General features: G+C 42.9%; 1 protein-coding gene across 1 annotated transcript in view; it reads right to left on the bottom strand.

Moving 5' to 3' along the window:
* TSC1 (TSC complex subunit 1) overlaps positions 1 to 23,659 on the bottom strand; it is a 45,053-nt gene that overhangs the window by 16,707 nt on the left and 4,687 nt on the right. The window contains exons 2-12 of the mRNA XM_082619242.1: positions 19,098 to 19,160; positions 13,013 to 13,198; positions 11,460 to 11,563; positions 9,989 to 10,141; positions 7,871 to 8,015; positions 6,185 to 6,339; positions 5,722 to 5,795; positions 2,484 to 2,659; positions 1,750 to 1,865; positions 1,303 to 1,414; positions 870 to 988 (exon numbers count right to left, since the gene is read on the bottom strand). Of these exons, the coding sequence (XP_082475368.1) occupies positions 870 to 988; positions 1,303 to 1,414; positions 1,750 to 1,865; positions 2,484 to 2,659; positions 5,722 to 5,795; positions 6,185 to 6,339; positions 7,871 to 8,015; positions 9,989 to 10,141; positions 11,460 to 11,563; positions 13,013 to 13,118 (1,260 nt within the window). The 5' untranslated portion in view covers positions 13,119 to 13,198; positions 19,098 to 19,160. The remainder of the gene's footprint in view (positions 1 to 869; positions 989 to 1,302; positions 1,415 to 1,749; positions 1,866 to 2,483; positions 2,660 to 5,721; positions 5,796 to 6,184; positions 6,340 to 7,870; positions 8,016 to 9,988; positions 10,142 to 11,459; positions 11,564 to 13,012; positions 13,199 to 19,097; positions 19,161 to 23,659) is intronic.

Genomic DNA, 23,659 nt, shown 5'->3' with positions numbered 1-23,659 from the left:
GCAACATTTCATGACACGGTATCAAAAACTCAAGTTACTGACCAAGCTTCCCGAGCCTTTTCAATCTCATCATAAAAGACTTGGGGAAACTATTAAGCTCTTGGTGCCAGATAGCAGTTGTTTAATATTCTAATTTCACCTTTTATCACTGGCAACAAATACCGTCAGTTGTTTATCTTGACGTGACAGACCCACTTTGTCATCTAAGAAGCTAACTGCCTGCCAGACACTCAAGTATGAGTAATCATAGTTTGTCACCAGTTGTTCTTTCAAATAAAACTGCTGCTCCATGAAAAAAAAGCAACTAGCTCAGCTCTTAATGCAGATAATGGCACAAGTGCTTGTGGTGACCGCGACACACTGGTAAGCACTCAAGGTGCTTTATGTCTGTTTCCCACTTCAGCACAAACAATATTAAACACAGGCGTTCTTTCTATGGGACACTCAAGGTTTGTTTTGTTGTTGTTTCTTTTCTTCTGTTAAACTGAAAGAACACATCGAGGAAGAAGAATGCAATGCCTACTAGGAGAGTATGATTTATACTAAGGGGCCAGCCCTTTTACCCACCATTGTTTCTGTGCCATGAGTATAAGTGCCAATGCGGTAAAAAGGGCGAATAACCACTTAGTACTACTCTGAAAGTAGTTCTGACCTGGCAGATGCCCTTAAAGCGTTTTGAGACCCCTGCAGTCAGCAGATCACACTCTGAGAGCTGCTGGTTAGTCTATTTTGAATTGATCTGAGTCAAACCCATTATATTTTAGGTCAAACTTCTATCTGGCATAACAGGCTTCACAAAGTGAGGCTGGAAGCATGTCACTGTGCTTGGGCGGGGGGGTGGGGAGGGCAGCAGAGGAGCCCAGGCAAACCTTCTTGGGGGCTGTGGCCATGGCCTGCGGGAGTGAAATGTGCACGTAGTCGTCCGAATGGCAGGGTGGGGCTGGAGGAGGAGAGGTTGCAGGGGTTCCCAGAGGAGTTCCTTTTCTACCTGCTCAGAGACAAGAGCAGAATATACACACTCTGAGGAAGTAAAACAATTAGGAAACTGCCAAATTTTTTTCAGCTTAACTATTACTGCAAAGAAAGCTGCTAGAGTTAACTTTCTGGGGATCTAGATCAGTCTTTTTTTTTTTTTTTTAGGTTCACTTTATGTGTTCTGAAAGCTCCAGGGGTTTGTATTGTCAAAAATAGGTTTACTACTGCAAATGGCTCTCAAACTCACTATTAGATCTAAGAGATATTTCCTTACCATAAAAGGCCGGCCCGAACCAACCAGTCAAATCTAACCTAAGACATACATACCCGCTGTACCAAAGACTTTACTGTAAGGGTGTGACAAATCAGGTGGGACATTTCCAGGAGAAGTTGGAGGAGTGGTCATCCCACAAACCACAGATGGGCTCCAAAGAGCAGCCTAGAAGTTAATAAGGCAGGTCAGCGATGAGGAACGGATACCTACGCCTCCCGAGCTTTAAGTCCATGACCAGTGATCTTAAATTTAGCCTTTCAACTGGAAAAAGGCATCTTATTAAAGCCTTATCAAGAGACACATTGCATTTTGTAAGTCTAGACTCCAAGAGAAACCCAAGTGGCAACAGTGACTTTTCTTGCAAATGTCATGCATCCTTAAAAACTAACTCCTGAAATGAGCAGTGAGAGATTTTCCCAACCATAGGCTAAATCCTGACCCAAATGGTCAGCTTCACCAGCAAGCAGAGAAGAAAGCAGGCACACTATTTGACACCATACTTGTGGCGGCTCAGTTAACAGCCGTGTCGACAGGGAACTCAGAGTCTGAGGTAGCTGCCCTGGCGTGTGTAACAACATCAGCCGAGAAGTGGAGAGAGGGGTAGAAGTAGCACTCCCTACAACGGAAGGGAAAGAACACAGTGGGGGTCAGTGTGTGGCTTCAGATTATTCTGATAAAGAATTACGGTCCTCAAGACCATTTGATAATTTAAAAGCCTCTTTAAATACCCTTTGGAAATAAAGTTTAGTAAGGTTTGATGTCTAGTTAACCTTTAGGATAACTTGAAAAAGCACAACCTGTATGACAACTTCGCTGGGTGCTACCTATAGATAAGCCTAGACTTTTACATGAATCCAATTCTGAATTGTCCAGGTTCATTCAAAACTGTGTCAATGTGACAGCCCAGAGGGCCTCACTAAAAGTGTCTGAAAAAATCTAAGATTCCTTTATGAGCTGGAGCCTAGAAGCCAAATCCTTTAATCCATTTTCTTTGTTAAGTGTTGACACATCCCAAGTCTGTTGACATACTATCAAGAAGGAGATCAAGGACATGGGACTGTAAATTAAACTTAGGAGAAAATGGTGGCAAATTCAAATTTTAAATATTTGGTAAACAGTTCCTAGGAGCTGACCTAAGTCTTATTCTAGGAAAGGGGAAAAAAGTCAACAAAAATAAACAATGCTTTCTAGAGACAAAGTTGTAAAGCAGATAAGTACCAAAGTCACTTTTTACCATAGCTATTCTGTGTGTCAACATAAGAGCTGGCGGTGACATCGGCTGAACGATGAGGAAAACGGGCTGAGATTTGGTGAGACACAGAATAGCCATCTTCATATGAGGCTTCTGTAGGGTCCAGAGAGATTTTGGCACATTCTATGACAACATCATGTGTTTCTAATCTCTTCCACCTGTAAAAGGCAACGAAAGTCAAGAAGTGCAAGTTATAATCCATTTACTCAAACCATCAAATACTGAAGAGTGCTAACTCAATTCCAGCCACTGAACTATGACTAGCAAAGAACAGGCAGAACCACGCCAGCCCAAGTAGTAATCAGCACTATGATATAAAGAATTAGCCATTCATTTTACAAACCTATACCCTCCCTATTTAAAATGGTTATATCAAGTTATCAGAAACTAATCCGAAACAAAAATTCCACCAACAAAAGACCAGGCATAGCCTCAGAACAGAACACAAACTATGCAGAGCAGTCACCAGGGGAAACTCTCCTTCGGCACAAAGGTAATCAAACAAGAGGGAGACCTGGAAACTGCCAGGTAGCTGAGGCTGACTTAAGGTCTCCTATCAAAGCCTCAGGATTCTAATCCATCCCTAGACCAGAAATACAGCACAGCAAGACTCAAACTGAGAGAAAGCCCATGAGGATATTGGAAGAATTGTCTAAAGAGTCCTGTTATGTGATCCAGAGTTCCACTTCTAAGAATTGAGCCTATGGAAATACACATACATCAAGATGGACGCCACCACTCAGCACAGCTTGTAATAGAAAGAAGAAAGGTCCAACCAAAGAGGTAGATTCTACAGAAGAAAAATTATTACACCACCATGACAAAGCATGCTTTCAGCAGATCAACGGTTGCCAGGAGTGAGAGAGGAGACTGAACGCCTCTCAAAGGGCATGAAGGAACTTTCTGGGCAGCTTCCAATTTTAGCTGCTTCAGCTGAATTGTTACCCTACCTCCATATTTCTATGCTTCAAATTTCCTGATGTCTGAATTTTTAGACATCAACTATTCTTTTTAATTAATTAATTAATTTATTTTTTGGCTGTGTTGGGTCTTCCTTGCTGCGCACAGGCTTTCTCTAGTTGCGGCGAGCTGGGGTTACTCTTCGTTGCGGTGCAAGGGCTGCTCGTTGTGGTGGCTTCTCTTGTTGCAGAGCATGGGCTCTAGGCGTGCAGGCTTCAGGGCTTCCCTGGTGGCGCAGTGGTTGAGAGTCCGCCTGCCGATGCAGGGGACACGGGTTCGTGCCCCGGTCCGGGAAGATCCCACATGCCGCAGAGTGGCTGGGCCCGTGAGCCTTGGCCGCCGAGCCTGCGCGTCCGGAGCCTGTGCTCCACAATGGGAGAGGCCACAGCAGTGAGAGGCCCAGTACCGCAAAAAAAAAAAAAAAATCAAAATGTCTTTTGATTTCAATAGCAGCATTGGAGGCAAGGCAGCAATGGGATAATGCCTTCAAATTGCTGAATGAGAATGACTCCCAATCTAGAAATCTATACCCACACAGAAAATGACATCTTTTCTCTAAAAGCTACTAGAAGATATATTCCATGAAAATAAGAGTGACCCAGAAAAGAAGGCATGAGATACAGGAAATGGGAGAACCTGCACAGGAGAGAGGCACAGAGAAGCCCCAGGACAACAAGATGATAGCTGTGTACGAGGCACAGAAGACAACCTGGTCAGATCAGAACAGACGTGCCAAGAGACAAGCATGTTGCAGGCCATCTCTAAGGTTTCTGCTGCCACCATACCCTCTTTCTAACTGAGGGACAGAGTGTCTAGGTGACGATAACTTGTTGGTACTGAGCTTGTCTTGTTATGTACTAATGAAGTTCCTACTCTCCCTTCTCTGCCAGGATCAGCTAAGGACATTCATTTCATCCCACAGAATGATTCTGCTCTGACCTATTCCTGGAAGCAGCCACAGTGAGTTCAGGAGCACAAACAGAGCAGTCCCCTCCCACTGCCATATTTCGGCAGCACATCCAGCCCTGGGCCCTCACTATCTGGCCTCGCCAGATGCCCTGACTAGGGGAAGCCTTACATTTCCCAGGACTTGTTCATGACCTTGCCCACCGACTTCCCCAGAAGGGACTCCTATAAACTCTCAAGGAAGGGGACACCCAACCAAGACTCAGACACTCAGTTCCTCCTCTCGCCTCCTGGGAACCTTCACCTCATGATGACAAGACCGCCTTTTCCAAGGCCAGACTTTGCTTCCTAATTAGCTTTTCAAAATGAAACAATACATATGGTCAAACTATAAAGAAAAGAAAAAGAATGATTAAAATAAAAGCAAGAATAGTAGGTGCCTCTGAGGTGAGACATGGAACAGGGAGAAAGATGGCTGCAGTTGACGAGGTTAATGTCCCATTTTTTTCAGCCAAGTGGTAGCTACACAAGTATCCATGTGTTATTACTAAACTTTTCTTACACATTTGCTATGTTTCTCTACATATATCTCACAGCAAGTTGCTTTAACCTGAGGTTCGTGTGGCAGAAGGAGGGCTCGTAGAGAAGTGAAATTTGCTGAAGGGGGATCAGGCAGTGAGTCACCCTTCCCAGTGGGAGATCCTCCAATGTCAATAGCCGTGGACCCCTTGTCCCCCAGAAGGCTTCAATCCCCAGCCTGGGGAGCATGAGGCTGGCAGCCAGCCAGAGAGAAGCGGCGGGGAGGGGCTGAGCCTCTCACAGCTCAGTGTGTAGGATTTCACCCTGGTCCCCCCTTTCCAGTCATGACTCAGCTCCACCCTCCATCATACTTGGCGTCCTCAAATCAGGAGCCTTGAAGGCTCCACTTCGCCAGAGAGGAACCTGGCCACTTCTGCAAAGCCCCGTGGAGGATGGCAGTCGCCTAGCTAAGCAGGACAGAGAAAGGGACCTGGGGAGCCCGGCCACTCGACGTCCGGACTCTCCACGGTGCACTTGGTTCCAACCACACACCTCAGCGCCCGCCTTGCACAATCACACTGAGCTGCGAGCCTTTCTGGGGTTCCGCAGTGCGGGTGCCTGCACTGCCACCTCCTCCATCCTGTCTGTGAGGAATATGCTTTAGACTCGCGCATACAAAGTTTTTTTACTGTAAAAGTCCTTTAAAGTGGAATGATTCCATAAATAGAAGAACATGCTTCCCCAACAACACCTCAAAAGGGACATCTCCGAGGTCACATTTTCAATGTCTTAAGTGAGCCTATAAAATTCTGTGTCACTAGTTCAGTTTCTATACCTTCGAGGGTCCAGTTCATGGTCCTTGGATCCAGTCACTAATTCTGGGTGAATTCGCACATGCTCCATCATTGGCTAGAAGAGTTTGGGTTGACAAGTTATAAAAGGCTTAACTTCTGTGGTATTTCTACACAATGAAATATTATTTGACAATAAAAAGGAATGAAGTACTGATACATGCCACAACGTGGATGAATCCCAAAACATTATGTTAAGTGAAAGAAGCCATTAACAAAAGACCACATATTATATGATTCCATATAAATGAAATGTTCAGGACAGGCAAGTCCTATAAAGGCAAAAAATAGATCAGTGGTTACCAGGGCTGGGGGCAGTGGGCAGCACAGGGAGAAGGCTGAATTTCTTTTCAAAATTTCCTTGTCTATCATTTAATACAAAAGTTATAAATGCAGCCTACTTACACAGTATGCTATGTAGCAAATCAATGAGTTTTTGTTACTTACCTTGACCACCTCTTCAAAAGTCTCCAGGTTCTCCTTCATACTGTAGTGAGAACGTAGGAAGGAGACAAAGTTGCAAGGGTACATCCCATACAGGCGATGGAAGAGAGCGTAAACGCTGGCGTGGAGGTGGACGAGATAGATTTCCGTTACGTGGCCTAAAAAAGAAAACCATTGAAAGGAGTCACCGAGCTGAACACAAGACTGATGTGTGTGAAACAGACACGAGCACAGGGCTGCCAGCATGACTCCCTGCGTACGTGTGCTCCAAAGACAGTAAGTAAGTAAGAGCGGTTTTCTAAAATCCAAACCTGAACACACCGGACACCCCTGTTTGAAATCCATCAGTGGCTCCCCATGGCCTCTGGATAAACTCCCATCTACTTAGAGTGACCCATAAAGGCTCACACTGATCTAATCTCTGCCCTCCTCTCCAGTCACCCCCAAAATAGGACCCCAGACATTCTCATAACACTGAACCACCTTTACAACAGTACTCCCTGAAATCTGTAGTCATACTTCTCCACGGCCCTACTCAGTACACGTCTCTTGAGAACAGCACCGACTCACTCACCTCTGTACCCTTAGTGCCTCGCACTGGGCTTGATGCGTAAGAGGCATTCATAGATTTGTGGAACGAATGTGTGAGAATGTTTTAAAATCAGTTTGTAGTCTTAGCTATGCAGATTTGTAACTACAGAGTGAAAAACTACCACCCAGAAATAAGCTTAAAGAGCTAAGAGTGGGAGAAATAGAAAATTTAATTCATCTAGCATTACCTAGACCCTATGGAAAACCCCAAGTCCACAGTATACATAAAGCTCCTCTAAATTAATGGACAGGCCATTTCTTTCTCCCCAGGAAAAGCCTACGAGACAAACTGGCATCATATGCGCCTCAGGCTTGTCACTTAATTCTGCACAGGAAGCCAGAGTATTCCATTTCCCAGGGCTGACACATTTCATTCTTTCAACACGAATATCTCATGCTGGGATGACCAAAGGATTCCAAATTTCGCGTGTTTATATAGCTTCTGAATCATTTTGATAGAGCTGTACTACCTGTCGATATGGAAACAAAACCCCAACGTATCGGAAACTAGAACACTGATTAGGACATGCTGCACTCTCTCTGCTCCTTCCACATTTACGATGGACAAGTTCTCTGAACCAGAAGCTGGTGTTCTGTCACTATAGACCAGCAGAGGAAGACAAAGATGTACCACAAGTTTAGTCCTGTACTGCTAGGACACAGATTGAAGTTGTTTTTCAGTTTACTGAAAATCAGCAAGTTGTACCTACCACTCAGTTTCTCTGACAACTAATCCTTTCAAGCCAACAAAATAAGGGAGGTATCTCAACAGTTGTGCTGCTTCTTTTTTTTTTTAATTTGTTGGCCGTGCCCCGCGGCATGTGGGATCTTTGTTCCCCGACCAGGGATCGAACCCGCACCCCTTGCACTGGAAGCATGGAGTCTTAACCACTGGACCACCAGGGAAGTCCCAACAGTCATGCTTCTTATTTGTGCCTCTGGTGGACGTACCTGAGGTATTTCCTCATCTGGCTGGTGACAACCAGCCATTTCAGCTTTAGAATTCTACATGTCCTTCCCTTCCAGCACATGACCTGTCAATCAATCATGAAAGCACTCCCTTGGTGGGGCATGACAGGTATAGAAGGAGATCTTTACCTGGTTTCTTCAGGCACCATGACGAAAGACGGCCAAAAATATCAAAGAAATCATGAAGGTGCTGTTTCCCCGACTGTGGAATCATTGGTAGCATGGTTATCAACACTAAGACCCCTGTTGTGAGGACAATGACATCGGTGTCCATCTGCAGGAGGGATGGTCAAGAAAGAAGAAACACCTGTCAGGTGCAGCATTAGAATCCACACACTTGGAGGTTCTAACACCAAGGGGTCACAGGTTAGACGCCCAGCACAGACTTATCCTACTACCCCTAAGGGTGGGGGCACAACACTGAAACAGATGCAACCAAAAGCCACTGGGGGCCAGCCCGACCATGCTGAGTCTGCAGGGACCACGCTGATGCACCAAACTCATCTGGGGTAGGGGCTTGAACGGGGCTTGGGGACACCCAAACCCAGAGACTTAGGATATGCTATTTATAGCCCTTGGAGGGAAGCACAAGAAGCTGCTTTTTAACAGAACAAAAGAATGCTGCTATTCTTGTTCATTCAACCAAAGCATAAAATACTTACTTTTAAAAAGTCAATTAAAAAGAACCTTATACATTGACAAGTCATTCACTATTTTCAAAGGATTACAACAGAAGTATAATTTAATAAGAAATTAGTATAGCACTAACAAGTCTACTTAATGGCTCACCTTCACAGCAATATTTAGAGACCAGCAAATAAAAGAAGATATGGTGACCTCTGACGATGTCTACAGTTTAAATATCAAGTCATATAAATTTAGACTAATTGAAGACACTTAATAACCAATGAATAATGAATCAACTCAGACTAGCTACAGCAGCTCACATGATCCATAATTAAATTATGAATGTTTGCCAAGTAACTGGAATTCAGATTGAAGAAACAAGATATTAATCAAAAGACTACCATGCAGGCTAAGACATTCATTATTCCTACTAAAAAAGGAATCTACGAGTCTGGAAATAAAGTTTTAAATATATTTAGCTTTTACATCAAGCACCAAGCCATTTGTTATGGCGGATATTTAGTAGGAAGAACATACAATACTGGTAGGAGAATCAAGAATCTATAATGAGTTTGGGTAAAAAGGACTAACCTTAATTTTGGTTAACAAAACATTCTTACTGAAGGTTTGAATAACAGTCCGTAAGTAATGTTCAAGGCTTATCTTTTTGGAAAAGATAAGTATTTTGCAATCTGAACTAAACAGTGTGCCTCAAAATCGGATTATATTCTCATCAATCCATTCACTTAAAAAAATTGTTAAAATTGTTCCTGCTTTTCCTTAACATTAAATGCACATTTTTATGATACCCTACCAATATGACTCCTTGAGATCCACCTCTAGGGAGATTAAAACAGTTACCCTTGTTGGCAGAGACAAAAATCAATTTGCATGGTGCTGTGTCGGATGACTCCAAAGGCGCTGCCATTCTGGAACAAACACTACTGGATATTTTCATGTCATATCTCTGTGAGGTACAGGTAGTTCAGATTAACCACATTTCCTTATGTTATAGATAGGAAACCAGTCCAGGAACTAAAACAGACTAAGCAAATAATGCTGAGTATTTCAGCAAGCCACGGTCAAAACTAAAAGCACTACTTTTAGAAACTTTTTAGAACTTGTAGAAACTAAAAGTTCTACTTTGGTTTTGACTCCCTCTGTAGAAAAACGCACTATGGTTAGTGCAAAAACGTAGACTGCAACTCGGCTGCAACCAGAACATGCTCCTAAATAGCTGAAAGAGCCTTTCAGCCATTTTCCTATTAGCCAAAAGAGAACTTAGAAATGGGGGTTCCCCCAAGACAAACCAGTATGTTTTCAACGGAGGAAAGGCTAGACAACGATGAAATCAAAGAGGGCTGGAACAGCATACTGTCAACCAACCCGACCGAAATGTTACCACATTTGCTTGGACCAGACTTATTGCAACAGCCGCAGTGATGCACTGAGAGCTTACTACGTACCTATTCTGGACCACGTTACATTCGAGAAAAACCAGATGCCCAGAAGCTTTCAAACCCTCAAAGTTAAAATCTAGCTTGCTTGCTTGAACGTACTCAGGATTTCAGAAATTATATTCACAAAGCTATTTCATTCAAATCCTTACAAACACCGTACCTTGAGACATTTTAGTAAAGAAGGCAAAAGAGGTGCTTGAGAGAGCTTATGCTTCCAAGACGGCTGCAGTCTCACAACGTGGCCCAGTAACGAGAGGGTGGATAACCGAGAGGCGGCTTTGCCCACGTATTCATTCATTTTGTCCAAGAGGTGCTGAAAATGCACAAGAACAAGAGAAATATATCTCAATAAAGCTGGGAAAAACCAAGGGAAATGCACACATGAATGTATGAAGTTCACACAAGGAGAGGCAGCAGAGATATAGCCCAGTCTCTCAAGTCTTCCCTTTGATGTAAAGAAAGGCTCATGCAGGTAGAGATCAAATTCAAGATTTTTTAAAACCATGCTAGCAAACAACACACTGTTGCATTTGGCCTGAGAGAGGGAAGCCAGTTTGCAACTTCTGAAAGAGGATGTCACAATACAGGTCTGTAAGCCGGGGAGAGACTCCTTCATAGGCCCTCTTTCTGTAATACATATAGGCCACTTCTTATAATAACCAATGTTATAATAAGCCTGTGGTAGGTTGTTGAAGCTTCATGGGATCCTGCTGGAAGCAGTTACTTATTGCTCCCATAGCCCAGCCTACATGGATTTGGCCCCAGATATAAATCAGGTAGTAGTAGAAGTTAAAATTCAGCCCAGGGCTTCCCAGGTGGCGCAGTGGTTGAGAGTCCGCCTGCCGATGCAGGGGACGCAGGTTCGTGCCCCGGTTCAGAAGGATCCCACATGCCGCGGAGCGGCTGGGCCCGTGAGCCATGGCCGCTGAGCCTGTGCGTCCGGAGCCTGTGCTCCACAACGGGAGAGGCCACAGCAGTGGGAGGCCCGCTTACCGCAAAAAAAAAAAAAAAAAAAAAAATTCAGCCCAGAGTAAAAACAAAAAAACCCAAGATGTACTGCAAAAGGCAGACAATGGCAAGGCCTTCAAATCCCAGTCAAGTAAATCACTAGCACATACAAACTCAAGATGTACCAAAATCTGCAACTGCAATGCTATGTTAGCTATTTACCATCAACAAAAATAAAAGCAAAAACAAAACATGAAGGAGTCTTCCAAGTGCCTGGTGCTGTGAAACAGCACTAACCAATTAGTCCCATTAGTTGCCCACACTTAACAGATTCTGCCATATTGATTAAAAGTCTGAAAATCCTACTCAGAGCATGGGTTTAAAGATGGGTACCTGATGGATCAAACTGTCACTATACAATTATAGTTTAGGATTACAGGATTTCTTTAAGCAGAAAGAGCCTTAAAAGTCTCTTGAATATGTTGTATTTTGAAAACTTTTCAGGAAACATAGGTCCTGACAATTGTTTTTATTTGTAGTTATACTCTGGGGGCAGTATCATCAATGGCACGCATAAGTTGAAGGAGTGAGCTCTGGACAGACTGTGCACTGGGGCTGCACAGACACTGTCACACCACTCATAGAAAATGTATCAAATCTCTCCCATTAGTTCCAGCAGTTACCTTATCATGTGGCTCTTGCAAGGTAGTCAGGATGTGCAATACAGGCTGAGAATTGGTTTCCAGGTAATAATCCACCAAGGTGTTCACAAGCATCGGACCACGGTCTACAGAAAGAAAAGGGCAGTTTATAATAATTTCCTTTAACACTCTAAACTTACCTCAAATAGTTGCCTGTCACAAAATCCAGAAAACGTTTCTTTGTATGCTACCCAAAGTTATATGAAGTGTTGTATTTCTGCTTCCTTAAATGAATTTAGGTTTAACAATAGGATAATACCAAGTTTACTTGCCTAAATAGCCGTAAGAGCACATGAAATACTATCTTCTTGTTTTTTTTTTAATATTAATTTATTTATGTATTTGGCTGCATCGGGTCTTAGTTGCGGCACGTGGGACCTTTCATTGTGGCGCACAGGCTCTCTAGTCGTGGTGTGCAGGCTCAGTAGTTGCGGAGCACGGGCTTAGTTGCCCCAAGGCGTGTGGGATCTTAGTTCCCCAACCAGGGATCGAACCCGCGTCCCCTGCACTGGAAGGTGGATTCTTAACCACTGGACCACCAGGGAAGTCCCCTATCTTCTTTTTTTATTGCTTTTTTAATTACAAAAATAATTCATGTCTATTGTTAACAATTCAAGTTATGTGAAAGTACATAACATGCAAGTGAACATCTTCCTCACCACCTGCCTCCCAGCCCACTCTCCAGAGACAAACACCCTTGGGTTTGGTTCATGTCCTTTCAAAACTTTTCACACTTGTACAGTCACACACATCTAGGCCCCATGTCCATATACCCATGGTCTGTGTATGTGTGTTTTTTTCCACTCAGCAAGGTGTTGTAGACACCTTTCCATGACAGCATCTATGACCTGCTTCATTCTCTTTACTGAGCTCCTTGTTCTCCACGGCATGGCTCTACATAATTAATTTAACCATCCACCTGCTGAAGGATACTTAGGTTTTCCCAAGTTTCCACTACATTTCATTCAAGGCTATAATGAAATACAGGTTCTTGTACGTCTGTGAGCCGAATGGCACATGCTTTTCAGTTGATGACAGAGACTCCAGAAGGGCAGAGCACGCATGCACTCGCCGGCTAACAGTGCCCATTTCCATGACCAAGATTGGATTTCAGCCAACCTGGTAAGCAGGAAAGGGCACTGTGTAAATTTATAGTTCTCTGATAAAAAGAGAGGCTAAGCATGTTTCATATGAAAAATCACATGTGATTTACAAATGAAACGATATACCTGGGATGTGCTTTAAAATACCTGGGTGGGGGGAAGTCAGGGAGGTAAGATGAAACAGGAAAGGCTGGGTATGTGGGGTTCATTATGTGACTCTTACTTCTATGTTTGCGTGTATATTTGAGTATTTCCCTAACTAAAAGCTTGAAACACATGTAGAATGAATCCACCGATGTATGCTTTTCCTTGGTGGTTTTAAAGACGCTCTTTAGAAGATGAAAACCAAAATTTATCAGTAGGATTCTAGTCACCTCTAGGTCAATCTCGTCTGATTAGCAGATAAGCTAACCAGGGTACGATTCTGCTTACCAGAATTGAGGTTCTCTTTAAAGACAGCTGTTACATCATCACGCACACTCAGCATGGGGGAATCCAACATGGAGAGGAGCTCCCCAATATTTGCTTGTTGGGCCATTATCTTACACAAATGCGCTGTGCTGGGTCCAGGATGTGTGTTAAAGACTTTGAAGGCTCTTCATTGGTGCCACTACCAGACTGAAAAAAAGAAGAGGGATGGTGTAACAAAATGGCCCCATTTTTCCCCACAAAAAACTACCTGCCAGACAAACGGAGCATATATTCGAAGCAGTGAAAAGTTTGTGCAGAACTTTGCTGATAAAAGAAGCTGGGGCGTGTAAATAATTCTGTCCTTGACAAATTTATGAAGAGGAGTTCTAGGGAATGCAACAGAGAGAAACCTAAAAAAAAAGAACAATACCAGTTGGAATCATCACAGCAACTTAATAATGGGACTAAATCTAAGTTTTATTCCTACTCTGATTCTACCTTGGGTTTTGGCTAAGACTATGTTTATGTTTCAAATCAGTGATCTAAAGAGTAGATGAACTATTTTCAGAAAAAGAACTGAAAGCATGCTATCTTCTTCTTGACAACCCCATCAGAGTCTAGAAGTTAGTATGGCCAGTTAGGTCACAAGTGCATAAACCTCATTTGAACCAGGGATGGTTCCTCTATTTTTAGTGTACACTCCTCATCCCAGATATCTACCACACACTCAAATGCTGCTAGTTACAGGGAAGTAGGCATGAACGGGGGAACCCTGCACCTTCAAAAACCCAGTCCTTTATGGCAGTGGAGCAGTCACCTTATCTTCATAGAGAAAAAGCAGCTCATTCTCCAGTGTCACTATACACATTTACAATTATTCATTTCTCCCCACTATGGTCCCTAAAGCTATATTTTCAAAACCAAGTAAAGACAGCTACCATTTATTAGACAGGCACTGCACACCTTTCACAAACATCATCAAATACACTCCTTATATAACTACAGTATGACTGGCTCTTTTGTCCCCATTTTACAGGGAGAGGAACAAAGATCAACCCCATTTGCTTACGGTCAAAAAGCTAGCAGGAGGCAAAAACAGGGAGAACTGAAATTTGAGCCGAAATCTGCTTCACTCAAAGCACTAAGCCCATAAATGTGACATTAAACTAACTTGTGGTTTTGATCCTCACAGCAACTGTGAGGTAAGCAGATATTATCCTTATTTTACAAATGAGAATATGGATACTCAAAAAGGATAAATAATTTTGCCAAGGTCACACAGTAAAGCAGAACTTAGATGCCTCAGCTCCCAGGCCAAAATTGTATACGTCACTTGCAGTCACATTAAAACATATTCTTATTTTCTATTTGCTTGTCTTTGGGTAAGCTAAAGTAGCAGTTCTCAGGCTTCAGTGTGTATCAAAACCACCTCGGATCTAACTTCCTGGGCCCATTCCAGAACTGAATTGTGGGCTTAGGAATATGCATTTTAATAAGCACCCCAGAATAATTCTTATATGGGTGATAAATAAGCCGCATTTGAGAAACACCACGCTAAGGAAAAACTCCGCTAAAGAGTTAAGCTCCTCCAAGGATGCCAAATTTAGAGTAGCAATGACCCCTGAAACTGGTGAGTAGTAACTTACTATCATCTATGCTCTGGTTTAATCACGACCTGGTGATATTCACTGATTTTGCTCTTGGTGAATCAGAAATTCATTAGCCAGAAAAATCAATTAAAATGTATAAATGCATTTTCGATAGAAAATCCTGATATAGAAAGTATGATGTAGGAATATAATACAAATTCATATTTACATAAATATAAATCCTACAGGTAAATCATAAAGGAAGTCAATTTCAAAGGACTCAAAATGTGAGACCATAACTGGTAAGATTTTATTGTAAAAGTTCAAAGCTGAAAACAATAAAGTCTCACCTTATTGTGAGTTGGATTAATTTAAATTTACAAGTGAAGATAATACCAACCTGTCAGGGTTTACTGTTCACCAAGAGGATTAAATGACATAACGTGTATCACACAGTTAACACAGCACCCGGCACAGATAAACACTCGCTGAGTAGTACTCACATATTATCAGAAAGAACACTGGTAAAAATCTTTGGGCCACCACTTTCAAGATGACTGGAGGAGCACATTTATCTAGCTAGCCTCCACATTCATTTCTACTTCAGGTAAATCACAAATGATTCTCGGGCTTAAAAGTAATTTGTCCCTAAGTTTTGTTTTGTTCCAATAAAACTGCTACTTACCCAGTCTCAGGCTAGTGAGACTCCGCGTTTGTCTTCTGTATATTCAGAAGACAGTAATGTCAGAGCTGTTCTTCCAAATGCAGGCAGCCCAGAGCAGAGTGACATGAGCTCAAATCTAAACAAAGATGGCGCCCATCCAGTCACCTTGGCGAGACTCAGGGCTGACCGTCATGGGTCACCTAGCTTGTTTTTCAGATTGTAAATGTAATTTAGGTATAAAAGTCTGATTTCTGGAGCCTACTCTTTCCAAATGCTTTACAGAAAGCAAAAATAAGGTTTTATTCTAACGTACATTAGTATCTATTTTTGGCAACAAGCTTTCGTTGCTCTTCTCTCCAGTTCTAAAATTCTACCTTTTAACCACATTTTTTAAACCTCAGAAAAAATATAAATCATGGGCTTTGTGTGGGATTCTTCATTTAAGTGCCTCAAGTTCAAGGATTTTTGACATTCTAAAAAGCCCTCACGGGAGTTCAATCATAAGCTTTTAGAATTAGTTCCATGACTGGAATATCTCCCCTTTTAAACTTATTCAAATATTTCTTGAGGGACTGAGTGCAGGATGCTAAGTAGGGAAGACAGACTTAGCAAGTGCAATGAAGAACTGTATGTACACGAGCAGGAAATGGACATGATTTAGTGAGTACACAAAGGAGGGAAGGGACCAGCTCCACCTGGATGTGGTGGAAATGGGTGAGTTTCACCCATGTTAAACACACTTTACAGCCTAGAGAAGATAAGGGGAAAGTCCCTGAGAGGTGAGCACCACAGGCACATGAAGCATCCACTTCAGCCATGAAAGTCTCTCTTCCATCTTGGAAGTAACCAAGTATAGAAAACAGGAGACAGGAGAAGCCAAAAGTCAATATTTAGTTAATACATTTCTGTATCCTACAAATTTACATTAGGGAACCATGACTTTCAACACCCACTCCCCACCCCAAAACCTGTCACTCTGATAGTCTCCTGGACCTCAGTAAAAGGCATGATCATCAGTCTCTAGCAGACGTCTAAGTGACATCCGTGCTCTTCCACCACTCGTACCCTCCCATCTAATCCACTGGCAAACCCACTGACTTATCCCTTTTGTCGTCACCCCAGCCCAAGCCCCCATCATCCCCCCTTGGAGACAAGGGAGCAGCAGGCTCCCTCACTACCCTCGCCCTACAACTTATCTGCCACCAAGCAACCACAAAAGACTCTGAAATAGGGAAATCAGAATCTTTCACTCCCCTGTTTAAAATCATCCAGTGGCTTCCCACGGAGCTAATAAGCGCCAGCTCCCAAGGGGCCTGCAAGGCTCCACCAGATTGGGCCAGTTGTGAAGTCCCCACTCCCTCTCCCTTCATTTCACAGCACTCCACCCCCTCGTCTCTCTGCTCTAGTCTCAGGCTCCTAAAACTCAGGAAAACAGCTTCTTGCTCAGGCCTCTGCACTTGCTGTTGCTCTTCTCCCAGATCCTCGTGTGGCTGTTTGTTTCAAGTCTCTGCTCAAAATGTCACACCATCTCTGAGAGGCCTCCCCCATCACCCAATCTAAAGCAACGGGGGTTCTTAGTCACCACCTTTGAATAAACCAAACCAAATATGAAAAAGTCATATTTGGGAATATCTCACATCTTGTGAGTGTGAATTAAAAATAAAATGCCAACCTGTCACCTCAATTTTATGACATGAAAAAAACCCAAAATCACAGTCAACAATATCCATGATAAATCATCGTCAAGCCAAACATAAAGAATATATAGAGCATGAAGAAAAGAAAACAATGTTAAGAAATGAAATAACTCAAACACATTTTGTACTCACTAATCAAATTTCAAAACAGACTTTACAAAACTGTTTTAAGAAGACAATTTCTTGTAGTTGTGTGCATACGGAGGCTAAAAATTTAATCAAAAAGCTTTTCAAAATGATTGGTATAGATTGTCAACAATTTTTAGTAGCTGAAAATGAAGGATCCTTGAGGCTTGCCCAAGCTATGAATCCCAAGTACACGTTCCTTCCAGAAAACAATGTACCAGAAACTTTCCCGAATTACATTCTGCTTTGTCTAAAAAGGTTAGTGATGGGACTAAACGCGGCAGCTGAAGACAAATGTCCTTCCGGTATCACACACGTGTTAACCCAGGAGCAATCTAGCAGCTGACACAGCTGACCAATTTGTTAAAATTTCAAATTTTAACAATCTGACTACTAAAACGGAATACAAATGCAATATTGAAAAATGTTTAATAAAATCTGAGATTTGTGGGACTTCCCTGGTGGCGCAGTGGTTAAGAATCCGCCTGCCAATGCAAGGGACACGGGTTCAATCCCTGGTCCAGGACGATCCCACATGCCGTGGAGCAACTAAGCCCGTGCTCCACAACTACTGAAGCCTGTGCGCCTAGAGCCCATGCTCTGCAACAAGAGAAGCCACCGCAGTGAGAAGCCTGCACGCCACAATGAAGTAGCCCCCACTCACCGCAACTAGAGAAAGCCTGTGCGCAGCAACGAAGACCTAATGCAGCCAAAAAATAAATAAATAAACGAAAAAAAAAATCTGAGACTTGTGATGTGTGATGTTCAGCTTGGGTCTCAATGATTTGATCATGACCATCTGACTTTGGGTTCAAATTCATATGCAGTGGATTTCCGACAAAGGACAGGGTGAAGTACACATAAAATATTTGAAAGTAAAAAGTCAAACTTAGAAAGCTTCCCCTACTCGTGAGGGAGCAATACTTCCACCTTCTTGTTAGACAGTCTACAATCTGTATTAAGTCCCTGTCTGTGAACAGACACCATCTTTAAGGCAAAAATCTCCACCTTATTTCACAATTCCTAGGAGGTAAGGTGAGGAAGACAGTGACAGAATACAGCAAATAGCAACCAGTGAGGCATTAAATGAATCCCATTAGCCATCTGTGTATAAAGACAGCAGACCAAACACTTCCCTATCTCCCCTACACCCTTCCTGCAGACACAGAAAGCTGTTGCACTGCACACTCCTGCCAGTAAACTCAAAATTAGAGCTCAGGGATCAGTCAGGTCACTCAGACTACATTAGTATCCACTAATATCCACTAATATCCACTGGCATTAGAAATGCCAAAGCCTCAATATTTAGGAAGGATATATTCCAGGACTCCTCCAATTCCTAGAAACCACGATAGCATGCAACTCATCCCAAAAAAACTAATTAAGACAATTAATAAATAAAGCCACGTTACAATGTAAATACTAATTCCTTAGCTCAGGGGTCCTCAGTCCAGGACGTACATTAGAATCACCTGGAGAGCCCACACAATCCTGAGCAGGTTAAGGGGTGGGGTCCAGACAGGACATCTGGCTTGTTTTATATGCCTGTGTGGATTGTTAAGGCACAGCCAGGGATGAGAACCTCTGTGCTAGTTAAATGACTTGCTCAGACACACAGGCTTCAATTTTATCTAGGCGTTAGAACCAACGCTTAGACTGCTTCTAGAATGAACTGATTTGAGTAGCAGGTACACCAGGTACTAACTATACAACCTTAGGAAAATTATGTAACATTTCAGAGCCCAATTCCTCATCTGTAAAACGGAGATACACCAAAAGCTGTGAAGAACAAAATAAATAACCATAGAATGCACTTAACACCATGCCTGGCACGGAATAAGCAGTTAAAAAATTACCGGTAATTTGACTAATTACTTCACGACACAGAAGGTCTAGTTCCCGGCAAGTAGCTAAAACCATCAACGTTAATCCTGAATGCAAAGAAACATCTTTGCCCTAGTACAGCCACAGACAGGATAAATGATTCTCTTCCACCTTCCCCCAACCACTGGACTGAGTTTGTACCTTACCTGTTCTGGGGACAATTGGTACTTCAGTTTCCAGTGCTGTCAACCTGGTGTCTTTCATGGTCACTGAAGAGAAGAAACACGCATCTGTCAATATCAATCTCACAGTGAAGTGAGATCCCAGACGCAATCAGAGGAAGTTCAGGATTCACTGGCTTCCACCTCTTTCCTACTGCACATCCCTGACAGGTGGCCATCTGGTTTCCGCTGGAATGAACACTTATAATCACTGGGTGCACATGCCTCTCCCCATCTACATTTCTGAACAGTTGGCTGCTGGAAAATTCTTTATATTGTGCTGAACTTGTAAACTCTGCCTTTTGTTAACTGTCTTTATTAGAGCTATAAACGAATGGGCAGGAAATGCATGGGCAGGATGGGCTCCAGAATTAAGAGCTCCGAGTTGAAATCCAACCTCTGCCACTGAGTAGCTGTGTAACTTTGGGTGATTTATCCTAAGTCTCTAATGTCCAACCTTAAATTACGTCACCTGTACAGTGAGAAGAACGGTGGCATCTACCTCCTAAGGCTGCGTGAGGCCTGCAGGAGAGGAACACCCATAGCCCTCGGCACGGTGCGTGGCACAGAGAAACCACCCGAGGAGCCCGAGAGGAAGAGCAGCGCCAGGCACGAAGCGCTTGGTGGGTCCGCATCGCTTCAAACCCACCACGCCCCCTCCCTCCCCACGGCCCTGCCCCACTAGCCGCACAGATTCTCAGCCAAGCCACACACGTCCCCACTTCAGGACCAGGTACGTGTTGTCCCTATGCCCGAGAGACTCCACCTCTGCCCCCCTCCCAAGCTCAGTCTTCACCCTGAAAAACCTCAGCTTAAACGTGCGCTTCATCAGAGACGCCTTCACTTCCCTCCACTCAGGACCAGACCAGGTCAGGCCCCATCACATACTCTCAGCAGCCTGTATTTCTTGGTCTCATGGACCACAACCAACTAAGCAAGTGTAATTAGTTACTGAATATGTCCCCCTCACCAGAACAGCAGTTCCAGCCAGGGAGAGACAGGGGCTTCTCCAGTACTGTGCCTCTTGCAGCTGCCGCAGTGCCTGGGACTTGTTCACTGAATGATTAGGAGTTAAAATATTTCTTAAATAAATGTACAAAGTTGAATTCTGCCTTTGAAACCACACAACCTTAATCTAATCTTCTACATGACAAGCATAAAATATTTGAGAACAGCTATCATTTCTCCCTATTTTCTTTCCCTTTTTGCCCTGCTTTCTACCTAAATTACCTCATATTAAATATCCTTGTTAAATATGAGTATATGTAAATACATTCCAGTTTGCTTTTAAAATGTGGGCCCTTCAAACTAGGTTTAGGTACAGCCTGATCACTAGATTGTAAGCTCCATGGGGACGGGGACCCAGGGCCTATTGCAGCATCTGGCACACAAGGGGGAAATATACCCTGTTCAAGTCAACAAAGATTGCATCAGCTTCTTTGGTAGCCATTCCAGGGGTGAATACAGATATGAAAAGCTGAACCTCATACACGACATATGTCTAATTACACTGAACAGGGAAGAGCTGGGAAACGAGCCGTTCCACATACGATCCTGGTCAAAGTTGAACTAGTGTGTTGAGCAGCTCTCTAACAATTAAAACCTCTTGCTCCAGATGACGCGGTAATTACATTTCCCTGTAGAACACATTCCAGGCATTAACGCCGCTAACTGTGGTCCTCAGTGGCATCCTGCAAGTGTGCGTGCAGAGCTGGAAGGCAGGCTGGCTTTCCAAAAAGGCCAACGAAACCATTCACACAGGGGGTGCTTGCCCAGCCACAGTCACTCAGCCAAAAGAGCTAGAATTAAAACACTGGAGCCTCTCATCTTCAGAATCTTAGCTTCAGCTGCTACTCCACTGAGTCATGTAGACTTCCTCTTGCAATTAATCCCAGTTGGATCTTTTACCTGAAAAGGAGTATCTAAGGCAAGGGTAAAATTAGGATGTATACAAGATGAGATCTTATAGCCTGCCTAGCCAGGATCACTGTCCTAGATAAAGGAACTGGCATAGGAAATCAGAATGTTTTTTGTCCAATGCTCGACATTAAGACTTCTTACCTTCTTTATTGCTATGCTTAAAAATGGTAATGGTGATAAATGTTGGCCAGTCAGGGGCTACCTGGCGTTATTTATATTTTTAAGTGTTTACTTATTCATTTATATTTAAATCCTGCCCTATGGAGGTACTACTAGGTAAAATCATGCGACCTGTGAACTTCCTGATCAGAAGTGAGGAATGAAGAAGACCCTCCTCAAAAAATGTGTACCCTTGAGGGGTATGGATGGAAACACCTGTCAGAGCATAACAGGGCCAATCCATGTTCTTATCTTCGAAAGCCAAATTAAAAAAGAAACATGCCCTCAGATCTGGACTCTTCCTCTTGGACCCAAAAGTTGTATTCTCACCAGAAAGCAACACTGTAATTGCACTTCTACAAGTCTTTTTGAGTAGAAATAAAGGGTAGGTTTGAGGAAGATGACAGCTCTGTGCTTTAGTGTTTTGAGATTAAGCAGAAGGAACATAGGTCAACTTGTTTTCACATTTCACCTTCATTTCATTCTGTAGGTGTTTACAGAGAGATGGTGTGTATATGTGGGGTACACACAAACTCCAGCTCAACAGCCATGTAGAGATGTCATTAGCAGGACCTGTACACATTTTTTCACACATCTCTGCCCTAGGCAAGATGCATTACGAGCCATGGGAGACCTGAGAGCTGTAATATACCTTTATGAAATACTATTGGCAGGTACCTAAATGCCTTCACGAAGTATTTTATCTGAAAATATCAGCTGAATATTCAGACTTTTGGAAAATCAGTGCTGTGTGTGTGTGGCCTTCTATCCCCTAGGACTCCTCAGAACCCCAAATCACATAAAGTATGTAACTGCATATCACATCACCTAGATAATTTTGTGCAACTTTTCTACGATGTAAAAACACAACTACAGGTATAAACGAAAGCAGATGTCTCTTTACTGTAACTTGTTTTCTGTACTGAGGTTTTTATCTAAAAAAGTTCAAAGACAATTCAGATACAGGTTCAGGCATAGATAGACTATTTCATTATCAAGTACAGTATTAAGTAGAACAGAAACATTACACAGATAATACAGATAATAATAATATGTCAATAACACACTACTGGGCTTCCCTGGTGGCACAGTGGTTAAGAATCCGCCTTCCAATGCAGGGGACACGGGTCCGAACCCTGGTCCGGGAAGATCCCACATGCCATGGAGCAACTAAGCCCGTGCGCCACAACTGCTGAGCCGACGTGCCACAACTACTGAAGCCTACACGCCTAGAGTCCGTGCTCTGCAACAAGAGAAGCCACTGCAATGAGAAGCCCACGCACCACAACGAAGAGTAGCCCCCATTCGCAGCAACTAGAGAAAGCCCGCGCAGCAACGAAGACCCAACGCAGCCAAAAATAAATAAATAAATTTATTAAAATTAATAATGTACTACTACACAACGATGTTTGACTCTGGCTCAGTAACGCTCAGGTGATTTCTTAGAGTAGTATTCTATCAAGTGAATAAAATTGCCTTCAGCACAAAAGCATTCCAAAAAAGGTAAGATACAAGCTCCAATTCACTCTTCCTACCAATGCACAGAAGGAAAGAAAGGGGTAGGAAATACCACTCAGTGTGTGAAAGTAGAACAGCTGGTAGCAAAACCTGCCAAAATGTGTAGTCATGTGTGATTTACATGGTCTCAGCAGTTGTGGTCCCTCTCTAGGTCGTATAAACAGGGGCAGGAGAGCTCCAGATTCTCCATTCAGAACTTTTGCCGTGAGGGACCTGGAAGGGCAATTTGCTGAAGCGTATACCTACCCTATTTCAGAGGTAAATCCTCTAGTAACCTGCCTGCAGGGACAGAGCTTGATTTTGGTAAGGTGTAGCTCATCTATAAATAATGTTTCTTATGTGTTAACTTTCTATTAGCATGAACAAAATTATTTACCAAGAAAATAAACCAAATATCATGTTTCAAAAAACAGAGCTTCCCTTAAAAGAAATCTGAGGAAAACTGTTAAGATTTCTTTAGGTTTCAAGTTCACAAGACTAAAACAGAAATATCCTAGGGAATAAAGGCACAGGGTTTGATAGTCTAGGACTAACACACGTGGTTCTCAAATGTGGTCCTCACACCAGGAACATCAGCATCACCTGGGGATTTGTTAGAAATGCAAATTCTTGGGCCTTGAGCCTTGGTGGTCAGAGACCTCTGAATCTGGGAGTGGGGTCTTCCTGGCGATTCTGATGCCCACAAAAGGTTGAGAACCACTAGTCTAGGAAGAAGGATGAAGGCAAGAAATATTAAAAATATATATTTAATATATATTTTATATATACTTTTGAGGTTCTAAAGGAAAAAAAATAGTGCATAAACCTTGGGGAAAAAAGCCCAATGGAATTCTGCCAGGTGCTAAAGGTACACACAGACTGAATGCCAAGCTTGACAAGCATTTAGCAAGTTACACACCTGAGTTCTCCACTTACAATTTTTTTTTTAATGTGGCACCTAAGGTTGATCT

This window comes from Mesoplodon mirus, assembly GCF_964341445.2.
Source record: "Mesoplodon mirus genome assembly, chromosome: 1".
Classification (NCBI taxonomy): Eukaryota; Metazoa; Chordata; class Mammalia; order Artiodactyla; family Ziphiidae; genus Mesoplodon; species Mesoplodon mirus.
The sequence above is the reverse complement of the archived record's forward strand: the minus strand, read 5'-3'. Positions and strand labels throughout refer to the sequence as shown.